Source organism: Haliotis rufescens, unplaced genomic scaffold, assembly GCF_023055435.1.
Source record: "Haliotis rufescens isolate VD_foot unplaced genomic scaffold, xgHalRufe1.0.p SCAF_9, whole genome shotgun sequence".
Taxonomy (NCBI): domain Eukaryota; kingdom Metazoa; phylum Mollusca; class Gastropoda; order Lepetellida; family Haliotidae; genus Haliotis; species Haliotis rufescens.
The window spans coordinates 38,495,476-38,517,978 of record NW_025964383.1 but is presented as its reverse complement, the minus strand read 5'-3'; the positions used below and the strand labels follow the sequence as shown (position 1 = coordinate 38,517,978).

General features: G+C 40.1%; 2 protein-coding genes across 14 annotated transcripts in view; both read left to right on the top strand.

Annotated features, from left to right (window-relative positions):
• The window catches only part of LOC124139557, a 77,046-nt gene extending 58,758 nt beyond the window's left edge, over positions 1-18,288 (top strand). For all 13 annotated transcript variants that reach the window (XM_048390637.1, XM_048390638.1, XM_048390644.1 and 10 more), the window contains 12 exons: positions 5,125-5,430; positions 8,740-8,837; positions 9,081-9,210; positions 9,960-10,030; positions 10,163-10,262; positions 10,410-11,492; positions 11,758-11,810; positions 12,078-12,129; positions 12,331-12,443; positions 12,601-12,658; positions 13,357-13,413; positions 16,503-18,288. In XM_048390637.1, the coding sequence (XP_048246594.1) occupies positions 5,125-5,430; positions 8,740-8,837; positions 9,081-9,210; positions 9,960-10,030; positions 10,163-10,262; positions 10,410-11,492; positions 11,758-11,810; positions 12,078-12,129; positions 12,331-12,443; positions 12,601-12,658; positions 13,357-13,413; positions 16,503-17,185 (2,804 nt within the window). In that variant the 3' untranslated portion in view covers positions 17,186-18,288. The remainder of the gene's footprint in view (positions 1-5,124; positions 5,431-8,739; positions 8,838-9,080; positions 9,211-9,959; positions 10,031-10,162; positions 10,263-10,409; positions 11,493-11,757; positions 11,811-12,077; positions 12,130-12,330; positions 12,444-12,600; positions 12,659-13,356; positions 13,414-16,502) is intronic.
• The window catches only part of LOC124139555, a 95,634-nt gene continuing 74,582 nt past the window's right edge, over positions 1,452-22,503 (top strand). Inside the window, exon 1 of the mRNA XM_048390654.1 lies at positions 1,452-1,554. The gene's annotated coding sequence lies outside the window, so the exon portion shown is untranslated. The remainder of the gene's footprint in view (positions 1,555-22,503) is intronic.

Genomic DNA, 22,503 nt, shown 5'->3' with positions numbered 1-22,503 from the left:
AAAAGATGGTACTTGTTGTTACCCTGTCTGGCGCTCGACATTAAGGGGCTAAAACCAGGACTGGTCGGCTCGGAGTCAGTATACTGTGTCTGAGTGGGGTATCCATGTTAAACTGCAGCATGGTATCTCAGTGGGCTAGCACTCTAAATCGGCATCAGTCCGGACTAGTACAAGCAGCCACATACACACGTGCATGCACGTCGCTTTATAAGTGCAATAATCTTGGACACGACGTTAAACACCTTTCACCTCACCTCACCTATTCAGTCAGCACGTGGATATTCCGGGTTAGAACTGTTGCTTGTTGTAAGAGATGGTAACCTGTTGACCGTTGTCATCCTATCCCGACTGCGTGGATCCTTACATATCACCAATCACTGGATTGTCGGCCCCAGACACGATTATTTCCAGGCTGTGGCCTTAAACAACAAACAAGCAAGCAAAGTTTATTCTATTTCGAGAAGGAATCCGCAGGTTTTCATCGTCATTATTTGCTATGCGATGTCTACAAAATGGTTTACTTGATCTGGATTACAAATGAATTATGACAAGCGAATATATATATATATATATATCAAAACAGGTAATGTGAGGACAATTAATTGTTTTTCGTTTGTTGCTCATCGGGCCTTTCAAGAATTTTTATTGTATGAAATGATTTGTTGGCAATCTTTATATCATTCCCTCATCTGTAAGTGTATAGGATTTTCTCTAAATGTACTGATTTACCAAAGAGTAACGTTTCAACACAAAAGCAGATTGTTTAAACAAAATGACTTCAGGGTGATATTTCTGCTGAAGTACATATTACAAATAAAGTGCTATTTGTGGAAAACATGTGAATATGCCAGCATTTCCTGCAGTAATGCAATTTCTAAGCCTATTTGTGGGCAAATTTCCGTGAATGCATATTGGGACAAACATCGGATGAATTCATCTCTTCGGGAGCTTTCCACTGATATAAAGTTTGTTCTTGTAGCTCGATCCCTTCCGTATGGGCAAGTTCGAACTGGTGGACAAAATTGACCTGCCCTACCTCAATTCTAACCTGCGATTCATGCCGCGGGTTCCTGAAACTTCAGATTTCCCCGTAAAGAGTGGCTTAAAATGATGTCCGATGCAATTACCTATTTTGACTTGTACCATATGATCCATGTTTTTTTCAGGCTAACAATTCGCTTGCCTTTGCATGTGTTTGTGACAGATGCCACAAGTGGGGCAGGATTTGCTCACCTTTTCGCGAACACCTAGCATCATCACTATTCGATAGTGATTAATAAACATATACGCATTATATAGTCGGAATCGTACAATCGACTCTGCTTTATTGAAATTTGTTTTGTATTGGATATGGACAGGGTTTTGCCGTTTTATTTGTTTGTTATCACGTGACAAATATTTAGACCTTGTACTATGAGGTGTGTCCCTTATCACCAGAACAGAAATGTTATCCTGGCTTCATAGAGAGGTTGTACCACAGCATTGCCTGTCATCTACTGGATGTATTATAAGGAAGGTGACTGAGGGTGACTTTAATTGACGAACTTAGATCAGGTAGGACTCGCTTGATTTAGGTTTATTTCAACTGACTCGTGTTTATGTCGTAAATAAAAAGAAATTCCCCACTAAATCTTAAATGTCAAGATTAACGAATCTTTGGTACAGAAATATTTCATTTCATAGACATTTACGCATTGGCAGCAATCTACTGAAATGTGGATTTTCAGGAATGACAGTGTGTGTACACTAACGAGTTTCACTATGTATCCATAAGCCCCACACTGTATGTTTTATCAGCGAGTTATATAATATTAAGATAAAGATAATTATATCATGCAGAACACAAGCTCTCGTGATTGTGGTCTCTTCTGCCACGAAACATGAAACACTTTTTCTCACTACCAACTTTTGGGGGAATTGCATTTGAACAATTCTCGTGGTCGTAGGTTCGAATCCCAGAATCGCTCCGATCATGATTCGTAGCTTGTCAGCACATGGCCGTACTCCTGGGTTTCAATTTGTAGCATCTAGGACCTGCATCAATGCAGGCTTTCTTCCCATATTAAACTGACACACCGTGATATAACTGAAAACACAGTTCAAAACAGCAATACACCAAATCCACTCACTCTATTCTCTGAGGCTATGGATAAGTTAATTGTATCAGTTGTGGTACCTTAAGTTTCTGGACAGAACATGCATGTTAGAAACATCAGTTGCTAAGGAAATCCTAGTCTGTCAATGTCAGTGTGACACAGTAATGTACTATTCAACATAGCGACAACTTTGACCTACTACCTTTCTTATTCAACTGCAAATCACGTCACGGGTACACAAGCACATGAGACGACATCTTTCTCACACAGGGTGGCTTTGTATGTTACCACGTGACATGCATGTAGATTGTGTACAGTGAGGCGTGGCCCTCGTTCCCTTGAACAGGTAGCGGACAGTTATATTCTAGCTGGATAGAGATGTGTTGAGGACCTCAGCCACAAGTCCCTTTTGCCGTCTTCTGGGGTAAGACATTTGGCTTAGGCTGACAAGAAGTAAGTGAAACTATAGCAAACGAAGAGCTTTTATTAGATAGGCCTCGCTTGTGTAAATATATTTCATTTTCAGCCCGTGTTAACAAATGATCTCAGAGAGTCCTCTCTGTGTAAGGCTGTTGTATGAACTCTATGTTATTGTATTGTAGTGGGTCATTATAGTGTCATAGTCGGGCTTCACACTTTCTGACAAATCCATACCTTGAGGCCGAGTATGACGTTGGCGACGCTACCTTACATATTCTCATACAGATTACATGTTTCGTTCACTGCATGGCCACACGCGACTATCAGCAGACATTAAGGTCGGCGCGTTGCGTAATTTGTACAACTGAACACTATCAACATGTTCCAGATACAGAGTTGTTGAAAATGCCCACGTGCACCTTCTGCCGTCTTCGGGGGTATCACTAGTCCACTCATTTTCTGTCTCGGTTTAGATGTTGTAATACCGTGTGAAACATCTGAGACATTGTCATCGTGCGTCACACATTAAGTGCTAAATGGATAAACAAGAACATTGCACACAAATATGGTAAAAGGCGGGATTTAAATCACATTGTATGTCCCCCTTTAAGTAGCATTATAGAGAACACGAAGATCCGTCTTGATTGGTTCTTTCATTGTGTCTGATTTGTGATCCAGTTGTTTTCTATTACGACTTCTTATTTATTTGACACATACACGTGATTGTAGTAGTTTCATAAACACTTGTATTGTGTGACATCATGGACTTAATTTCATTCCACCAACACATTTTAAAGCTACCGATATTAAGTATGTCATCAGACGCCATTCCTGTCACTGCATGTCATGAATGTAGGGACATAGCACAAACTCTAGCTTTGTCACGTGATACTGGCCTACTGATAACATTGTGTTGTAAGTCGGGTGAGGTATTAACATTTACAACATTGTATGTTTATGCCGTAGAGCTTCATGCGTTGAGTGTCTACCTTCACTGACGTTCAAATTTTGTTTCACTGTTGATCATGGAGGAGGCCATTTCTGACTGTCGATAGATGTCAACCTCTTGTGTCATATTCCATGTGTATTTTACGCCTCATATATTTGGATTCACAGGAAATAGAATATTCATACGACCCATTTTGTAGACATTTGAGTTTGAAGCCTTGAATGTGTTCATAGACAATAGGAAACAACTGTTTATGATGTAAATTGAGTTCAGTGTTAGTGTTTGGGTAGATTAGGCGCATAAAGAAAGCTGTAGGTGGAAATGATTTCATGTTTCAAGATGGTTAAGCGTAGGTTTGGGCGGAAACAAATTTGTTGTACGAAGTATTTTCATTATTACACAGCAAGGCAATGTTTTACTTACTCCTTCAGGGGGCGGTCGGGTAGCCTAGTGGTTAAAGTGTTAGCTGATCACACCGAAGATCCGGGTTCGATTCCCGACATGGGTACAATGTGTGAAGCCCATTTCTGGTGTCCACCGCCGTGATATTGCTGGAATATTGCTGAAAACGGCGTAACACCATACTTACTCACTCACTCACTCAATGTACAAAAACAAATAAACATGTAACTTTGATTGTGATTTCTTGGGTGGTGAAAGGTTACTCTCTAATTTGAGACTTTGAAGTACGGAGAAGCTTATATCTATCAAATACTTAACTCAATGTGTGGCGCCCAATTTAATTGTATATATCATTGCTAAACATTTAAATTGTTTTATTTTAATTACACCAATAATTTGAAAGCTGTTTTCTGGTGTTTAGTCTCTGGAAGGTTGTGCACATCATCTTCTAACATCTTTAATACTGGTTGTTTGTGCTGGCCTCTTTCAAACTATGACCCTGTCTTCAAACTGTATTTAGTACATACGATGATTGGTGCTTTACATATCCTCTGGAAACCCATCACCAAGCCTATTGCAGCCGGCCACATGCCCTATGAAGTTTTAATGCAGACACATAACCGACATTAAAAAAGAAATAAAGACACGAGGGGTGCAGAGTGGTTATTCTTCCTGCAGTGTTTTATTGTACGGTATACAACGACTATGAGTCGTATATTTTAGATATCATATATCAAAATTATGTACAGCCTTTTTAAGGATGTTATTAAAATGTACATTTAAAACCATTTACCTTATTTATAATAAGAATAGAAAGCGACCTCGACAATGTCGGAGAAGTCCATTTTGAGAACAGGTTTGTCAAGTTTGGTATTTCCCGCATATTCTCACAATCCTAACGTCGACTATTCGTACATTTTCTCCTCGTACCGATTGTCATATCTCCCCCGCTATTGAATGCGACCGTTCGGCCACTGCGTTTATCTGCGTACCCCAGATACATCTATGGGGAACAGCCCACACGACATTTCCCTTTCAGAACGTCTCCAAATATATGACGTCATCAAGTTGGGAGCGCATGTTCGAATCTTCAGCAATGACTTCATGATAGAAAAATATTTTATCGTGAAATGAACCACGCTTCGTTATTCATTTCTTGTTGCAGTTTATCGCGTAGCTATTTACATATTGACTTAAACTCAATATTGGTCACCACTTGAAACAACAATCATACCTGGTATTGTTTTCATTTTACAGATACCATCACGCACGCATTACATCTCAGGATGGATTTTCCCCATAGTCTTATCCTGCAGAAGAATCACGTATATCTAAAGGAGAACCTTCAGGTCGACCCTGTGCTGGATGCCTTGTACCAGGGCTGTGTCTTCACACAGGGAGACTATGACAGGTGTAGACAAGCTGCACCAGAGAGACAATGTGAACTGTTCCTGGAGATTTTGAAGAAAAAAGGGGTTGAAGGCTACAGGACACTCTGTGCTGTCCTCGATTCCACACAACCATTTATCAAGGAGAAACTTGATAACACCTCAACTGAAGAAGGTATTTCAACCTTTCACACGCCTCGTGATTCATATTGAACATAATATTACTAATCTAAATCTACAAAAATGTTGGCGTTTTAGTAAAGGTTGGTTCTAAGCACCATAGGCTGTGAAATTGCAGCGCATCAGCTGAAGTTAGAAAAGATTTTTTTCACATAATACACATGTATTTTACAATGTGCATCAGACATTGATAATGTAGACTTGTTAACAATGAATTATCCAAGATTGATCTGTGGAGAAATATATGCTGAATGTTTCCGCCCACAGTCTTGACTAACTGAAGTAAGCTCAGCTACACTCCCATTCATGTGGACTAAGAAAAATAGACAAATTATATAATATGTTCCTGATCGATACATTGTGTAGGTCTTCATACACTGACAAGTAAATCTTTTTAGACGTTTTTCCAAAGATAAATATACCAAATAATATTTCTTATCCTGGCACAACATATTTCAATTTTGTTCTTCACTTCGATCATATCGCCTAATCTAAAACGTGCCTCCGTGTACATCCAGAGCCCTCGTTACCATTGCTTATTCTGTAATGGGTTATTCATTACGTCCCTTCTCATCACACAAGTGATACAGGGGTGGTTTCTGTTGGGAATTATATCCTTTGACTTTGGGTTTATTATACATTTTACCGGGGCGGTAGGGTAGCCTAGTGGGTAAAGCGTTCGCTCGTCACGCCGAAGACCCGGGTTTGATGCCCGACATGGGTACATTGTGTGAAGCCCATTTCTGATGTCCCCCGTCGTGATATTGCTAGATTATTGCTAAAAGCGGCGTAAAACCATACTCACTTACTCACTCACTCACATTCTACCTGAATGAAACGTCACAGATATCTTTCAAGAAAGCTATTTCAATAAAGTATATGGACAACTTTCATTTTGCAGCATGCATTTGCGTATTTTTGTTCACCTGGTCGTGACAAAACATTTTTCATGCGAAACATTTTTTGTCCATACATTGTTAACTTCTCACAATTGACAGGTACGGCTATTATTTATCATCGTGTGATGTTTATATATATATATATATATATATATCATGTTTTCCAGCATGTATTAGTGACGAAGTGTGTTGCCTCCTATTTGCACAACCATTTGATTTTCGTGTTACCTTGGCAACTGCAGAAGTAATCTTCACGTTGATTGTCCAAACTGTAGAAAGTGGATGTCAATGTCACCAGAACTGTCTTCCACCAGCGTTTCTCCTCGTCTTAGATCGTCATCTGTCACGCCTAATGGCCTCTCTACAAGTATCCCCGGCGTCGCCTTCATGGGATGCATCCTCCTTGGGACTGTGTTGCTTGGCTGATGATTGGAGCTGGGGATCTACTGGGGATCAGTGCTTTGTCTGTGACTGGCGATCCACTGGCGATGCACTGGCGATCGTCCTAAGCCAAGTATCTATTCGCTGATTTACAACGCCTTGTCATCCAGCATCTTGCTGATGCATCCCACCTTGATGGCGCCTTCACATTCAATGGCTACGATGAGTGCATCAGCGTCTGGTATTTCATCGTCACCAGGACAGTCCCCAAACGCGCCTCTCTTCGTCCTGGGATTGGTGATGTACCTTTCTACCCCTGTACAAGTGTCTGTTTGGGAACCGGCGCTCAGAGAATTATTGTGCAGTCCACACCTTTCGGATGGTGATCCAACGATAAGGAAATGCAACACCATCCTTGAAATGAGCTCTACTGCGAATGGCTATCAGAAAACCTGTTGCGGCAAGAAACACAGTATGATACTCTCACCAAAACTTTATTCACATTTTCGTTTTCACAATGTTGCAGCGTTATCGTTACCGTTATCAAATATATACCTTGATATATAAGTTTTCAACACAAAACCGAACCATTCAAAGTATACAAATATTCTAATTACAAATTGCATGATAATGAATACTTTAATCAAATGTTTCATTTGTACATAAAGACAATATAAAGGTAAGGAAACAAAAACTCACATCTGTGTTCTGCCATAAACGACTCATGACAACATGGAGGCCTTCTGTCCTACCAACAACATGCGCTTGTGATCATGTGATCACGTTGCTGAACGGCGTGTCACTTGAGGCCAGGTTTGGACACCTCTCGGGCATTACAAATGTCGTCACAGACGTGATTGCAAGGCGACACCAGTCTACGCCAACATAATGACAACTTCATCCGAGGTTTTGTTTGGATTGGTTAACAGCTGGACACGCCCAACACTGATTTGGGCACTCCAAGATACGACAACCGGCTTCCAATGTTCGACTCTCTTATCTCAGATTTACTCATCTAGGATCATGATCCACTGGCCATACGCTGCAATACAATGCCACCTTCATTTTTTCGACACCAACACTACCACTTAGAGTACTGCTGACGTTGACTAAAACTAGTGCCAACGTCTTTCCATTGTGTCTTATTGGCTCAGGAGACTATGGTTCCAGAACTAGAAAGATCACAGGAATCCTGGGCCCCGTTCCACAAAGTGATGTTAGCGCTAAGTTGATCGTAACTCCCATTCTTTAACACTGACTTGCGACAGTCGTAGCGCTAAGATCGCTTTGGTGAACGGGTCCCTGGGAACCACCCTGGGAAAGGCAACTCTGCAATGCATGCATGAACTTAACTTAAGTTTGACAATGACCAGAAGCCTCATATGGACCTAATGTGGGATTTTGTCATCAAACGCCATTGTTTTCCAGATATTCTTTGTATCACATTGTGTCACAGTAACTATTCAGAGGGATTGTTGGTCTCCGATTCTATGGGACTCACGTATTATAAGCCGCGCTGCTCGACCATGAAGCATCGATTTACATGTTAGAGTTGAGGATGTGACAGGGGGCAGCATATTCTTATACACACGTGTTCCAGAGATTGTTAGCAAAACGACAAGCTGCAGAAATAGCTTTCAAGCGTTGCAAAATGTTGTGTCAATATGTATGCGACATGAATTTGGTTATTCGAGATATTAGTATCCTTACATTGTCACAAGAAGTCTCTGTCCCAGGCCTAATTACCAAACCACATGCTGATGAGAATACAGTTGAGTATCAAGGACTCTGCTTGGTAACCAACGGCAACGTGTGTTCCAATGTAGAAGTGGCATGCTTTGGCTTTTATTTTATATGATCAAATGGAAATATATTGTGCCAGGATAAGTATTCTTATAACATAAATAGCAAAAGTCGACAGGCAAGGAATTATTCCAAACAATATCAACTTTAAATTGTATTCTTTTCAGAAGATATGTGTTAACAGTCTTTTAAATCTAGTTTTCGCAATATTATATTTTCAGGTAGTTCAGATCTCGTCTATATCAACAAGGAAAAGCTGGAAGCTCACCACAAAAAACAACTTGCTGAAAAAGATGGGCAAATAGCTGACATGCACTCTGTACGTTGTGGAGAGACGGCACAAGCTCGCCATTTATTATGTTAAGAGCTCCCTTGTTTTGAGAAGAGATATATATTTAGATGTATATGATTTTAACAATGGTAGTGATTATTAAAAGTGCATTTACACCAACGTTGAAGTTTAGATCAAAAAGGAATTTTACATGTAAAAAATGACATAAACTGCTACATGTATAAGCAGTCGATATTTACTTCTTAAACGGTCATTCGCGTTTGTTTTTAGGCAATGGAAAGACTTGAGGAACAAGTTAAACAAAAAGACACAGACCATGCCGAACTTGAAGAACAACTGATACAAGAAAGAGGGGATCTCACAACACAGATAGAAAAGAAGAATGAGGAAGTTGAAGCTCGTAATGTGACATTAATAATATATAGTTAAATATCGCTTCTATCCACAATTTTGATTTTGCCTATTTTGCCAGTAACAAATGTTATATTTGGGATAACACTTTTGGAGTAAAGTACAGACTCTCGTACTTGTTTAGGTTGAGTCCCATACTGCCAGAGTGAGGCACCTAATCGCCGTCACTCAAAGTCCGCGATCATACCCACTCAGCTGTCGAGGCTTCGAAAAAATGGTCCGACAACTGGTAGCCTAGATCACGTACTTTTTGCACCCCTCCGACAAGCGTAAATTCGCACGGCTCCCATGGCTGAAATCAATGAACACACAATGACATTTAGAAAGTGGTCAAATGTAACAAATGTTATATATTTGGGGTAACACATTCTTAGAAAAGTACAGATTCTCATACTCTTTTAGGTTGAGTCCCATCCAGGATTCGAACCCACACTGTCACTGCCGGATAGGACTCAACTTAAAAAAATACGATAATCTGTACTAAACTAAGAAAGAGTTATACCAAATAAAACATTTGAACACTTGCTAAATGGCATTGTGTGTTCATATTTTGCCAGTGTTCACGGTGGTAATGGAACATCCTGGTTTCCAACGGCCTGTCTATGATAAACAACTACATTGTATCATTTCTGAAATATAGTAATTCTATAGTTTCAATGGACAAATGCTATGCAATGTCCGGAATGTTGACACATAAAACTGTTATCTGAGGATATCCATGCATTTTTCTTGTTTCAGTAAAAACAAAATTGTCAAAGGCAAATGATGAATTGCTGCAGATTCGAGCAAAATGTGAAACATTGGAGAAGGTGAGAATGGGATCAACTTATATGTTTAAAGTGTTATTTTGCACAACTTCTAAACTAAATGGAAATAAATTAACACGTAATATCTTGATAACAAGATACATGTCTGTGATGCAGTGATAACTGTCGTTTCAGAGACTACAAGAGGAACAGGAGGCATATGATGCTTTATTGGGGGTTCCCAGGTCACAGTCCCCAGACAGGGTACATGTTAGAGAGGAAGTCCATCAAGCAGGTGCATTAAACAAAGTGACACTCAATCTTATATATGTAACTTATGAACAAAAATACAATCACACGGTAAGTAAGAGCCTGATTAAATATGTCTGATGAATCAGTTCCTTTAAGCTTTAAACTGATCGTGTCACTTGTTTTTCCTCAGAATCGACTGAGCGAATGTGTCAGTTTTCAACTAAGTCCTGTTGTGATGGGAGTCAGCTTTGCCTTCTTCCATGCCTTCATTCTGCATGCAAGCCATGCATTGATCACCAAGACACCCAAGCCAAGCAGAATTGCATACAGTGTCCCTCCTGTGGCTGTGAGTTCAACATGGAGCAGACAGCAGTGGATCATGTCAGACGCAACGAAGCTGCCTATACCGCTAACGTTGATGGAGAGAAGAAATGTAACTACATCGAAGGAGATCATGATGCAAAGGCTGTGATGTACTGTCACGAATGTGCTAGCCTGCTCTGTTCCGACTGTCATAAAATACACGAACCACTGAAACCGAATCAAAACCACAGCGTGATTGAGATCAACCAGGCGGAGAATATCCCCATGAAGCAGTGGATGAAAGAACCTAACTGCAGAGACCATCCTGACAACAAGCCGCAGCTGTATGACCACACATGTAAGCAGGCAATCTGCCTTGTATGTGATCGAGGGGCCCACAAGGGTCACGAGAATGAAGACTTGAATCATGCCTATGTGGAAGCAAAGGGTCAGCTGCAGGAGCAGGTGCAGAAGCAACGACTTAAACTGAAAGATATCACAGTCAGAATGAAAACTGTCAACAGTCACCAAAACGAACTGGGAAATAAACAGAGAAAGCTGGAACAAGATGCCACTACAGTCTTCCAAAGTGTTGCTGTACGGTTCCTTCACCGGCAGAGACAACTCATGAAGGACATTCATGCGTGCCTTCAGGCCCCAAATGAAATGGTTAAAGAGAAGCTGGACACTTTACATGACGTCCATACTTCAATAGTATCAACGACAGACTACACCCAGAGAACACTTGAATCCACAAGACAGGAGGAGCGCATTACTCTCACCGGTGTACTACAGAAGAAATCTGATGAAAATCTGAAGAGGAAGCTTCCAGAAGATGACACACAAGACACGAGAGTCCTTCTTTCCTTTCAAGGACAGAAAGCCCTTATGGAACTAATCGACACATTTGGTGGTCTTGCCTCCAGTCTTGACTTGGATCATATTCCAGATAAACAGCCTACTTTACAGGGTAAGAATGCTTCTTCAATATCGGAACACTGATCGTGGACTTTAGGAACAATATCCTATATCAAAGCTAATTGTTTTGGGTATACTTTAAGTTATCTTATCTTTAATGCCTTAATACCATTATTAATCGATTCAAAAGTATCTTGCTATTCCATGTACCTTGGCCCAGTTTTAATGTAGACGAACGTCCGTCCGTATGTACGATTGGTAAGAGGAAAACTGTTACCAATAAGGTAATCAATCTGTGTTTGTCATTTTCTCTTCAGATCTCCATAAACAGAATAAACACCTAGCATTAAAAGAAGAAGAAACCAGTGCGGTAATGTATTGCTTTCGTAACAGAATTTTGTTTTTATTAACATGTTTTCTAAGAAAGGGTTTCAATGGCTCTTTACATTGAGTACATACATGGCTCAAATTGTGAGTAAAACATATGTTAATCAACATGAAGCTGCACATCGTTCATAACACCCATGTTACATGCAGTCGATAAATAAATAATATATGTGGTATGATAGGATACATAGCTATTGTGTGAGCCAAAGGTTATGTTCTGATCTCTATTGGGTCAACGATGTTGTTTCAGGTACATGAAGGGCGCTGGCATCGGCTTGGGGAGATGATCCGTCGCATCACAGGTACAATATAACACCTGGATGTAGGTCAGGAAAAGCAAATTAAATACCAAATGAACTACACTAACCTTCATACTTTAATAGAGTATACCAATGTATTCAGTGCATTGATGTAAGATTCACTTTCTGTTTATATAAAAGCAGTAAATAATAAGACTTTAGTTAGATTAATTATTGAAATCCAATACATTTATCTACAAACAGGTTCTGATACAAGTGGAGATGGATCACAGGGACTCCAACCTGAACAGCTGACACCACAGGAACGCCGACCTCAACAGCTGACAACACAGGAAGTTTATGAAGTTGTCACACGTGTACGTTAAATGACAAACAACCCCCACCCCCTCAAAATGTAAACTGCGAAGTATAGAAGAAAAGGAAATCATTCAAAATTGTCTAGCCAAGAAACGTATTTAGATTTATACATAGAACTTACATAATGTGTCAAGCTTATTAATAATATGTTTTCAGTTCATACTCGGAGCATCCATCATTTCTGAGTCGCCTACACGTGGTTTATTATTGAGAGGTATGTACTACACGATATGGGATTTAGTTATTTAGTCAAAACTATATCTCGAATGTCAGAGTTACTGTCAAGTTTTAAGATGTCACCAGTTTACTAGATTTCCAGGTAACGGATACATGACCCATAGCAGTTATGTATAGCAAACAGTTCCACCTGTTTAGTCAGCGATACTGTACGCCACATACCACAACTAGTTACATCAAACGTCCTTGCTATTTTCGAATGATAACATGTAATGATACGGCGAGGCCTCGGAAATGCATGACCTCCTTTGTTTGGATAATATTCATTATACATGTTACACTTTAAAATCGTTGCTTCTGGCATGTCAGAAAATATATAGTTATTAGGAAGTTTTATCTAGATCAGTTAATGTAGTTCACTGCACAATAAAAGGCAAAATGAGGTAACTAGCTTCACTTGTGTGCTTCCCATCTGATGTTGGGGCATGTGCTGCCCATGTCGACATTTGCTTGTGTACATTTGCACCCCTTATTCGTGCGATGATCCTCTGAACTTAGTATCATGGATTCAAATCCTAAATTCGACCAGATCATGGTTTTGGCTTCAAAGAACCATATGTGTGTTTGATCAGTGTAAGACTCACTCACATTTTACAATGCTTGTCATCTGTGAGAACAGTCTTCAGAAACAAATGTGCCAAAATCATGTATTACAATGAAAACTATATTTTTCAGGGTACTCAGGTGCAATTCACATCATCAGCAAGAACAGAAGTGTCATATTCATCACCTGTAAGTATTTATTTTTAGTAGTTCATGTTTATTAGGCAATTGGGTTAAGCAATAGATTCTAGCATACAAAACCACTTAAAAAGTCAGTTGCTTACAATGTATATCCTGTATTACCATCATGTGTTACCGGCGTTGATCGTAGTACGTGTTATCAATCACCGGTGTGCTGGATGCGACTTTATAATGACCAGACGTCCATGACGTAAACGGAACATGTAAATGTAAAAGAAAAGATTCATACTAAAGGGATCAAAACAAGTCACGTGCTGGAAGCTTGTACCTCCTGCAGTTGTAGTGAGGTATAAGGGATTAATCATGGCTGAGAACACATGGAATGGGCTTCACACATTCGACCCTTGTTGGGAGTCAAACCCAGCGTGAACAAGGTAACTCTTTAAACCCAAGGCTACTCCACTACCACTCTAGCAGTTTGACTTTCCAGTTTTGCAATCGTATGGGTGTTCTCATACATGTATGTTTTCTGTGGGAGCATCTTCCAGAACGGTAGAAAGCTGTAATGTAGAACAGCAGGAGGTGAGCTGGATGAAACACAAGAAAACATTGATATGTAGCACAAATCAATGGTGTATGATGAAAAAGACAATGAGCTCACAAATATTGTTTATATCGGCTGAGCGAAAAACTGCAATCAGGTTCACCCACATTCTGTGTCAAGTGTCCATGCAGGTTCACTGTGTGTGGCCATGTCTGGTGTTCCCAGTTGTGTTATTGCTTGAATACTTCCAAGCGGTGTAAAACCATTTTCACTTACTTGCTTAAAGAAATAGGCTTCAAGCATACAATTCAAATCGTTATGAGAATATTCAGACTCGATTATCTACAGAAACATATTATATACGGCAGTAAAGGCAAGATAGTGATGAAAAAGTATGTGACCGAATCACTGTAAATTAGTTGATGACACCAAGTGTCTGCAAAAATGGACGTCCTGCTCTACCAGAGGCACCCGGCAATTTTTACAAGAATTACATGTTTTTGTGTTTTTCCTAACGCCGCACCCAACAATACTCCTCCCATACGAATGCGGCCTGTTAACAATTGAGTCCTGCCCAGACAATCCAGTGATCAGTATCATGAACAATGACCCACGCTATCGGGGTACGACGTCCACGTCCCCAAGCATGACCAACCTATCTAGTCAGGTGAATGTCAGTGTGTGGGGATGTGTCAACACTCCCTATAGAGGTCATAGTACGAAACAGCGTCGCGCATCTTTCGACAATTAGCGGGTCATATTTGGTAAATTCCTCTGAACGTCTATCATTGGATATCTGAATTGTCTTGACCAGGCCTGTGAGGGTTAGTCCTTGATAAAAAAGATTAGATGTAAACGCAATGTGTCTTTCCACAAAATCTGACATTCTCACTTCAGTCCCCAAACAACCGGGAAATGTAAACGTCATAAGCTGGAGCTGATCTATCATGACCTCGACATTATCGGGGAAATTTAGGATGTCAAAACAAAGGCTAAAAAATCATATAATTGACAAGGCATTACTTCCCATTTGTGCAGCCATTTCCAGTTACGACGGTGTTAGCCAACCAGCCAACTTGACCTTTGCACTTCTTTGATTTTTTTATTGATTTTTATTGTTTGAGGTGCTATCACATAGCCATGCTGTCCTAGCCAATTTGCGTTTACTCCTTGTGTGTGTTTGTTTTAATTAATTTTTTTTAGTCTGCCACCACATATGCATATGTAACACTTGTAAAAGTTCAGCTTTTTTATAGAAGCACCTCATATAGCGGTGAGGTAGGCCAGTTTGATCATCGCGTCAAAGATGAGGGTTTCAATTCCCCACATGTGTGCAATGTGTATGTGAATTACATTTCTGGAGTCCCTCACCGTGATATTGCTGGAATATTGCTAAAAGTGGTGTATTTACAATATTCACTCATGTGAATCACATTTACTATGTACATACATTCGCTCGTCACGCCGAAGACCGGGTTCGATTCCCGACATGGGTACAATTTGTGAAACCCATGTCTGGTGTCCCCCGCCATGATATTGTTGGAATATTGCTAAAAGCGGCGTAAAACCATACTTACTCACTCACTCACTCAATGTACAAAAACAAATATACATGTAACTTTGATGGTGATTTCTTGGGTGGTGAAAGGTTGTTGATGTGAAACATGTGTAAGTGCCTCTGATAACATAGTAATCGTCTATTTCTTAATAACAGCTGTGTTTTTGGCCAAAATAAGAATGAGATTTCATAAATAAAAGGTAGAGAATCATGTCCATGTTTACTGAGGAATTTTGACAAGAATTGATATTTTGGTTAATCAATAATCAAAAATGTTTACCGATCTTAAAATTCCATTTAATTATTTGAACACACATCGATTGGGGAAAAGGGAGTAGCCCGTATTTAAATTTTAATCTCTTCCATATTTGTGAAACTTTGGGCCGGGTTTGATGACTTCAGCAGCAGGATAAGGTAGGTTTGAGATGAATGTAAGTCACAATTATCACACACCAGATGGAAGTAGTGTGAATTAGTCCGGGATTGTCCGTCAACAATGGATACGTTATGCAATGTCATAATAATAATATAACTGTTTATACAAATCATTCACAAATACTTATCCCAGTCAATACACTTGACGTGAAAATCTCCCCGCCCAGCGAGTGCGCTTAAACTGTATTCAGTGACTGAAGAGGACGTAGAAGTTACCACTGTGTCTGTTGAACACTCAAATGTAAAGATATCACGAAACAACACTTTTGTCTATCTCGGTCTTTACAATTATGTATAATTAGAGTTTAGAATCCCTACAATGATAGTTTAATCGTGAAATAACTTTGAAACATTTACATAATTCGGCAGTTGGGGTCTATTAGTCACAGCAAAGTAGGTCAAATGCAACTTTGTAAAAAGATATCTAAAAAGCGTGTATTTGTTTCACAGCGTTATTATTTAAATTAAAAGTACAGTTATCATTAAATTCGTAGGCAGATGAAAATGGCAGCCGATAAATTATAGCGCTTTTTGGAATCATTGAAACAAAACTCATAAACAAAATGATTCATTGTAGTAACAAATAAAATCTATTTCCAGGCCCTAAACTCCAACTGGACGCTGTTCGAGCCAACACAGACGTGTGCCATGTAACGACAGACGGTGAGCTGGTCAACTCGCTGCCCGACACACGGTCACGTGACAGGCGCAGGCTGCAGAAGTATTTCGGCACGTGTACCTCCACCCCCATCCCACTTGATTCATCCCCCTCCAGTGTCACCCCTTCCCCCAACACACCACGATACTGGGAAACCTACTCCAGGGTGGGTGTGGTGAGGACATTGTATGGGATGCCTGTCCTGGAGATGGGTGTAGTGGAGGAGAGCCAGGTGGACAGTGGGTGGTATGCTTGTCAACAGCGCCGCTCCTGGTGTGTCAGTGTAAGGAGCTGCACCACACACTTGGGGAGTATCTGTACCAGGGTGTGGCAGCAGGGGGAGGAGGGGAAGTGTTACAGTAACACAAAGTCTTACACACCCGGCACACTGGCCACCCTCCACTATGGAGTTGTGCTGGATGTTGGGAGGGGTAGACTCGCCTTTATCGACCTGGACAGGGAGGTTGTTTTGGCAAAAGCTAATGTAGAGTTTCGTGAGGCTCTTCTCCCTGTGTTTGGTATTAGTTCGCCAATTGCCTTCACAGTAAACATGAAGTTGATTAGCGGGGAGGAGATCGTCATGACTGACACAAAAAGATCACTCATCAATGAAGCCCTGGCCTAAGGAATGAACTGAACATGGCACTGTGTAAACTTGTAAACATGACATATCTACTAAACTGTCAAATACAATACAATAGTGAAGAGGAGGACGTAGAAGTAGCCTGTTCATGTGTTGTTTGTTGTGTACGACCATGTAACAAGGTTAGCTAAAGGTGTTGTTTTCCTACATGACTGGTTTCTGTTGTGTATTAGAAACATTTTACATCCATACATGAGTATTGTTATGATTATTAATATATAGTACCTGATCAGTTTATGAACATTTCACACATTTCTGGGAAATGTTACAACACGCAACTGAGTAAAACGTTTTACAATCATGGACACATGGACATATTTCGCTTCCAATCTGTAAAATAACAATTTTAAATACCCACATGAATAGTGTTGATTTGAAATTGACAGATACATTACATGGCGGTCCTGGTGTACAGCTGGGTAGTTAAGTTCACTGAATTGTCTGTTTCTTTATGACAATGTGTCCTGCTGTGAGTGAGTAGAATTTTGAATCCCCATACAAGTGTTTTTATAGTATTTTCATTTGATCTGCACGAATAGTTTCAAAAGTACATTCCTACAGTGCCCATACAATCCGAACACAGCTCTACTTTCAACAGAATTGGTTTTAACAACTTGGCTCTCGATACACATTGATATGAGTTCTTAAAAATGTAGGGTTTCTAAGAATTGTTGTACTTGTGCAGCACTTGGTCTACATCCAACAATGAGGTTTGCAGAAATGCACAATACAAAATGTCAATCTTAGATTACCTCGCCATTTTAAACTTAGGCCATGCTTGCTGCTGTCTCTGCCTTTTCTTTCTGTATCGCTATGAAATAATTTGATATGCAGTAACTACATTCTAAACCCGTTGTCTCGAACTTCAAGGTGTCCATCCTCTAGTAAATGACCAGGTTTAACCAGGCGGATAAATTATGTCGATAATGCCACAATTCCTCTTTTGAGAACAACATGTATTCAGCACACGGTGGTGCCAAGTCGACTGGTCGAGTGTTCTGTATGTTGATAAATGTACGTATTTATTTACTATCATTATTTTATCATGTCATATTCCAGTGATGTAAATAAAATGTAAACAGATGCGTAAATGTATTTATTACCTACGAGGGCAAACCTATGGGGATTCATAAAAATCAAATTGTGCCCTAGGGTCATATCATGTCACGAGATAACAGTGTATTGTTTTCGTCATCCGGATGGCATTGTTGACGTCATTCAAATCTTATTGTGACTTGAGTTAGTGAGTGAGTGAGATGGATTTAACGCCGCTTTTAACAGTATTCCAGTTATATCACGGCGTGTCAGCTTAATGTGGGAGGAAAGACCGAAGTGATGCTGGTCTCAGACGTTTACCACTTCGGTAAAACCTACGAGCACGATAGGGATAGGGTACAAACCTAGAAACATAATCGGGGCGAACAGGGATTCGAACCTACAATCATAGGTTTCTGGCATGCCCAAGGGACGCATCTCTACACAGCAAATCGCGAGGCATTAGACGACTGGGCCACCCATGCCGCCTTGTCCTTAAGTAGACAATATAGTAATGTTTTACAATTCGTCAAAACAAAGTATAAAACTGATGTCTGGTGTGTAATCTTGCATTCAGAAGCGGAAACCTAACTCTCTGTCTGGACTCCTAAGTGACATTCGAAGAGGGTGCGGTCGGGTAGCCTGGTGGTTAAAGCGTTCGCTCGTCACGCCGAAGACCCGGGTTCGATTCCAGACATGGGTACAATGTGTGTGGCCCATTTCTGGTGTCCCCCGCCGTGATATTGCTGGAATATTGCTAAAAGCGGCGTTAAACCATACTCTATCACTCACTCACTCATTCGAAGAGTGTTTGCATGGGATCAGTCATTGTATTTAGTACTTGAGTAGCTGTTTTATCCATAAGTGAATCGATTTGGTATCACGATTATATTTAAGGTGCATAATGGCGTGTCGGCTCCATTTAAGATAAGCGGTTGAGTGAGTTAGTTTAACGCCACTTCGACCAGTATTGCAGTTCCCTTGAAAACCGGAACTGCAACCCAAGGATCAAGGATATGGTGCTGACAAACCTGGAAACATAATCAGGGCGAATGTGGGATTTGAACCCATGACCGTTGGTTTCTGCAACATTTAATGGTCGCAACTGTGATGCCTGCGAAATCATAAATCATGCAAGTCATGGTTACTTGGATGAAAACCCACGAGGACGACATGGTGCAGATCGATGAAGGATCAAACACTGGGAAAATAGTGGACAAGCGGGTCCATGACACGGCTAAAGGATGCTACTCTGCACTGCAAATCGGGGTGCATTACATCCCTATGCACTGTACATTTATTCTGCACCACAGAATTCACATACCACAATGTAACGAAATGTATTTGATTTTCCGCAATAAAATATGTTTAAATCAAATTGGGACCCTCATCAAACCGTACACCTCTTTATCGGGGAGTCGATAACGTCATGTGCTGTTGCACACGGGAAGCCCTTTGTGCTCTCTTATCCCATGCTGTTATCCCACTCCCTCCCTACAATACCAACGTGCGCTTGCCTTTTAAGGCCACAGGAGGTGTCCTCTACACACCACACAGACCAGCCTCTTATTTTCAGGGATCGACCTTTTATCAAGTACATATCTAACGTCAACGCCAGAGAATAACCAGTCTCGATTATCCGGCGAAGCAGATACCATTTGGCTGAAATGGCAAAAGAGCGGCGAAAAGCATATGAATGGGTCATTTATCAAACTCGCAGACGGATATATCCTCATCTTTTCTAATCTATTTCATGCGTGGTTTCCAAGGTGATTGTTGTATTAAGGGTATGCAGGTCGGAGTGACACGAAGTAGCAGTCGACACATTAAAGGAATGCGGAAGTGAAAACCTTCACAATCAGTCGATGCACCTCTGACAGGTTTTCCTCGTTGTGGGATTAATATTTCCTCCTCGACTGTGTGTGTGTATACTTGTATATACACTATTATATCTGAGATTTTCCTCCCGTCAAAAATATTTATCCCCATGCCATGAAAATATATAATTTGTGATGATATTATTTGTTTTTTTCAAGTAGGGCTGGGACGAGTCCAAATGTACTAGCCGGGTACCCGACCCCCTATTACCCGACCCTACCCGGACACCCACTGTAGGTCTCAAGAGTTGGGTACAAAATGTCCGATCAGGATTGTTTTACCGTACCCCTTGTAAAAAGTATTTAAATACACCTATAAAACGATTTGGTCATGCATACACTAGAGTCGACAGAAGCTGTATCATTACTCAAAACGCATAAAAGTCAGGAGGAATATGGCAAAAATCAGAAAAATATCCGAACATTTTTAACGATTTGTAGGTAACCATGGAGTTATAGTAGTGATCATTTTTCTCATTCAACAGTATATCACGTGACTAACCACGGGTCCGGGTAGCCCTATTTTCAAGTGTTAAGTCATGCTTGATTTATTGCTGTGGTAATTACAGATCTACATGATTAAATAAATCAATATGAAGAAGTAAATCATTCAGGAAAATGTAGGGATATAATGTTGATAGTAAATACAAACCACCACACTCGTTCTCGTTCTTATTTGATAAAACTGAGTAATACATTTCATTATTATCCAGAGAAATGTTTCCGCTTGACAGGAATCAGTATATTTTGAGTCTTGTTGTAGATCATAAACAGTTATAAAATTCGTCTTGATGTTTAATTTGACGTCTAAACTCTTTACGAATTTTCATTAATTGCAAGGCATCACGTTTTAGTCAAATATATATGATACTGATCTATGTCACTCTCTATTCAGTCAGGACCGCCTCCGTGGTCAAGTGGTAGAGCGTCCGCCCGGAGAGCGGAAGGTCCGGGGTTCGATCCCCGGCCGCGTGGATATTCCGGGTTAGAACTGTTGCTTGTTGTAAGAGATGGTGATGTGTTGACCGTTGTCATCCTATCCCGACTGCGTGGATCCTTACATATCACCAATCACCGGATTGTCGGCTCCAGACACGATTATTTCCAGGCTGTGGCCTTAAACAACAAACAAGCAAGCAAAGTTTATTCTATTTCGAGAAGGAATCCACAGGTTTTCATCGTCATTATTTGCTATGCGATGTCTACAAAATGGTTTACTTGATCTGGATTACAAATGAATTATGTCAAGCGAATATATATATATCAAAACAGGTAATGTGAGGACAATTAATTGTTTTTCGTTTGTTGCTCATCGGGCCTTTCAAGAATTTTTATTGTATGAAATGATTTGTTGGCAATCTTTATATCATTCCCTCATCTGTAAGTGTATAGGATTTTCTCTAAATGTACTGATTTACCAAAGAGTCTAACGTTTCAACACAAAAGCAGATTGTTTAAACAAAATGACTTCAGGGTGATATTTCTGCTGAAGTACATATTACAAATAAAGTGCTATTTGTGGAAAACATGTGAATATGCCAGCATTTCCTGCAGTAATGCAATTTCTAAGCCTATTTGTGGGCAAATTTCCGTGAATGCATATTGGGACAAACATCGGATGAATTCATCTCTTCGGGAGCTTTCCACTGAAAAATTACCTATTTTGACTTGTACCATATGGTCCATTTTTTTTTCAGGCTAACAATTCGCTTGTCTTTGCATGTGTTTGTGACAGATGACACAAGTGGGGTAGGATTTGCTCACCTTTTCGCGAACACCTAGCATCATCACTATTCGATAGTGATTAATAAACATATACGCATTATATAGTCAGAGTCGTACAATCGACCCTGCTTTATTGAAATTTGTTTTGTATTGGATATGGACAGGGTTTTGCCGTTTTATTTGTTTGTTATCACTTGACAAATATTTAGACCTTGTACTGTGATGTGTGTCCCTTATCACTTATGTTATCCTGGCTTCATAGAAAGGTTGTATCTCAGCATTGCCTGTCATCTACATGATTTATTATTTGGAATGTGACTGAGGGTGACTTTAATTGAGTGAAAGTATAACAAACGACGAACTTAGATCAGATAGGACTCGCTTGATTAGGTTTATTTCAACTGACTCGTGTTTATGTCGTAAATTTCACTTTTACGCAATTTCTTATATTTGAGCCTGCGAACTTTTATTTCAACCCTCGAAGATATTAAACATGCACATGTAGATTAAGTGTATCATGTCGATGTTGACTTAATACACGTACTAGTATATACAATCTCTGTTCTTGTAATTTGAATGGCTTGGAGGACATCATTCTTGTGATCATAACTCGGACTACTTCACTTGCTAGGAGAGCAACTGGATTCGACAAAACCTACACAA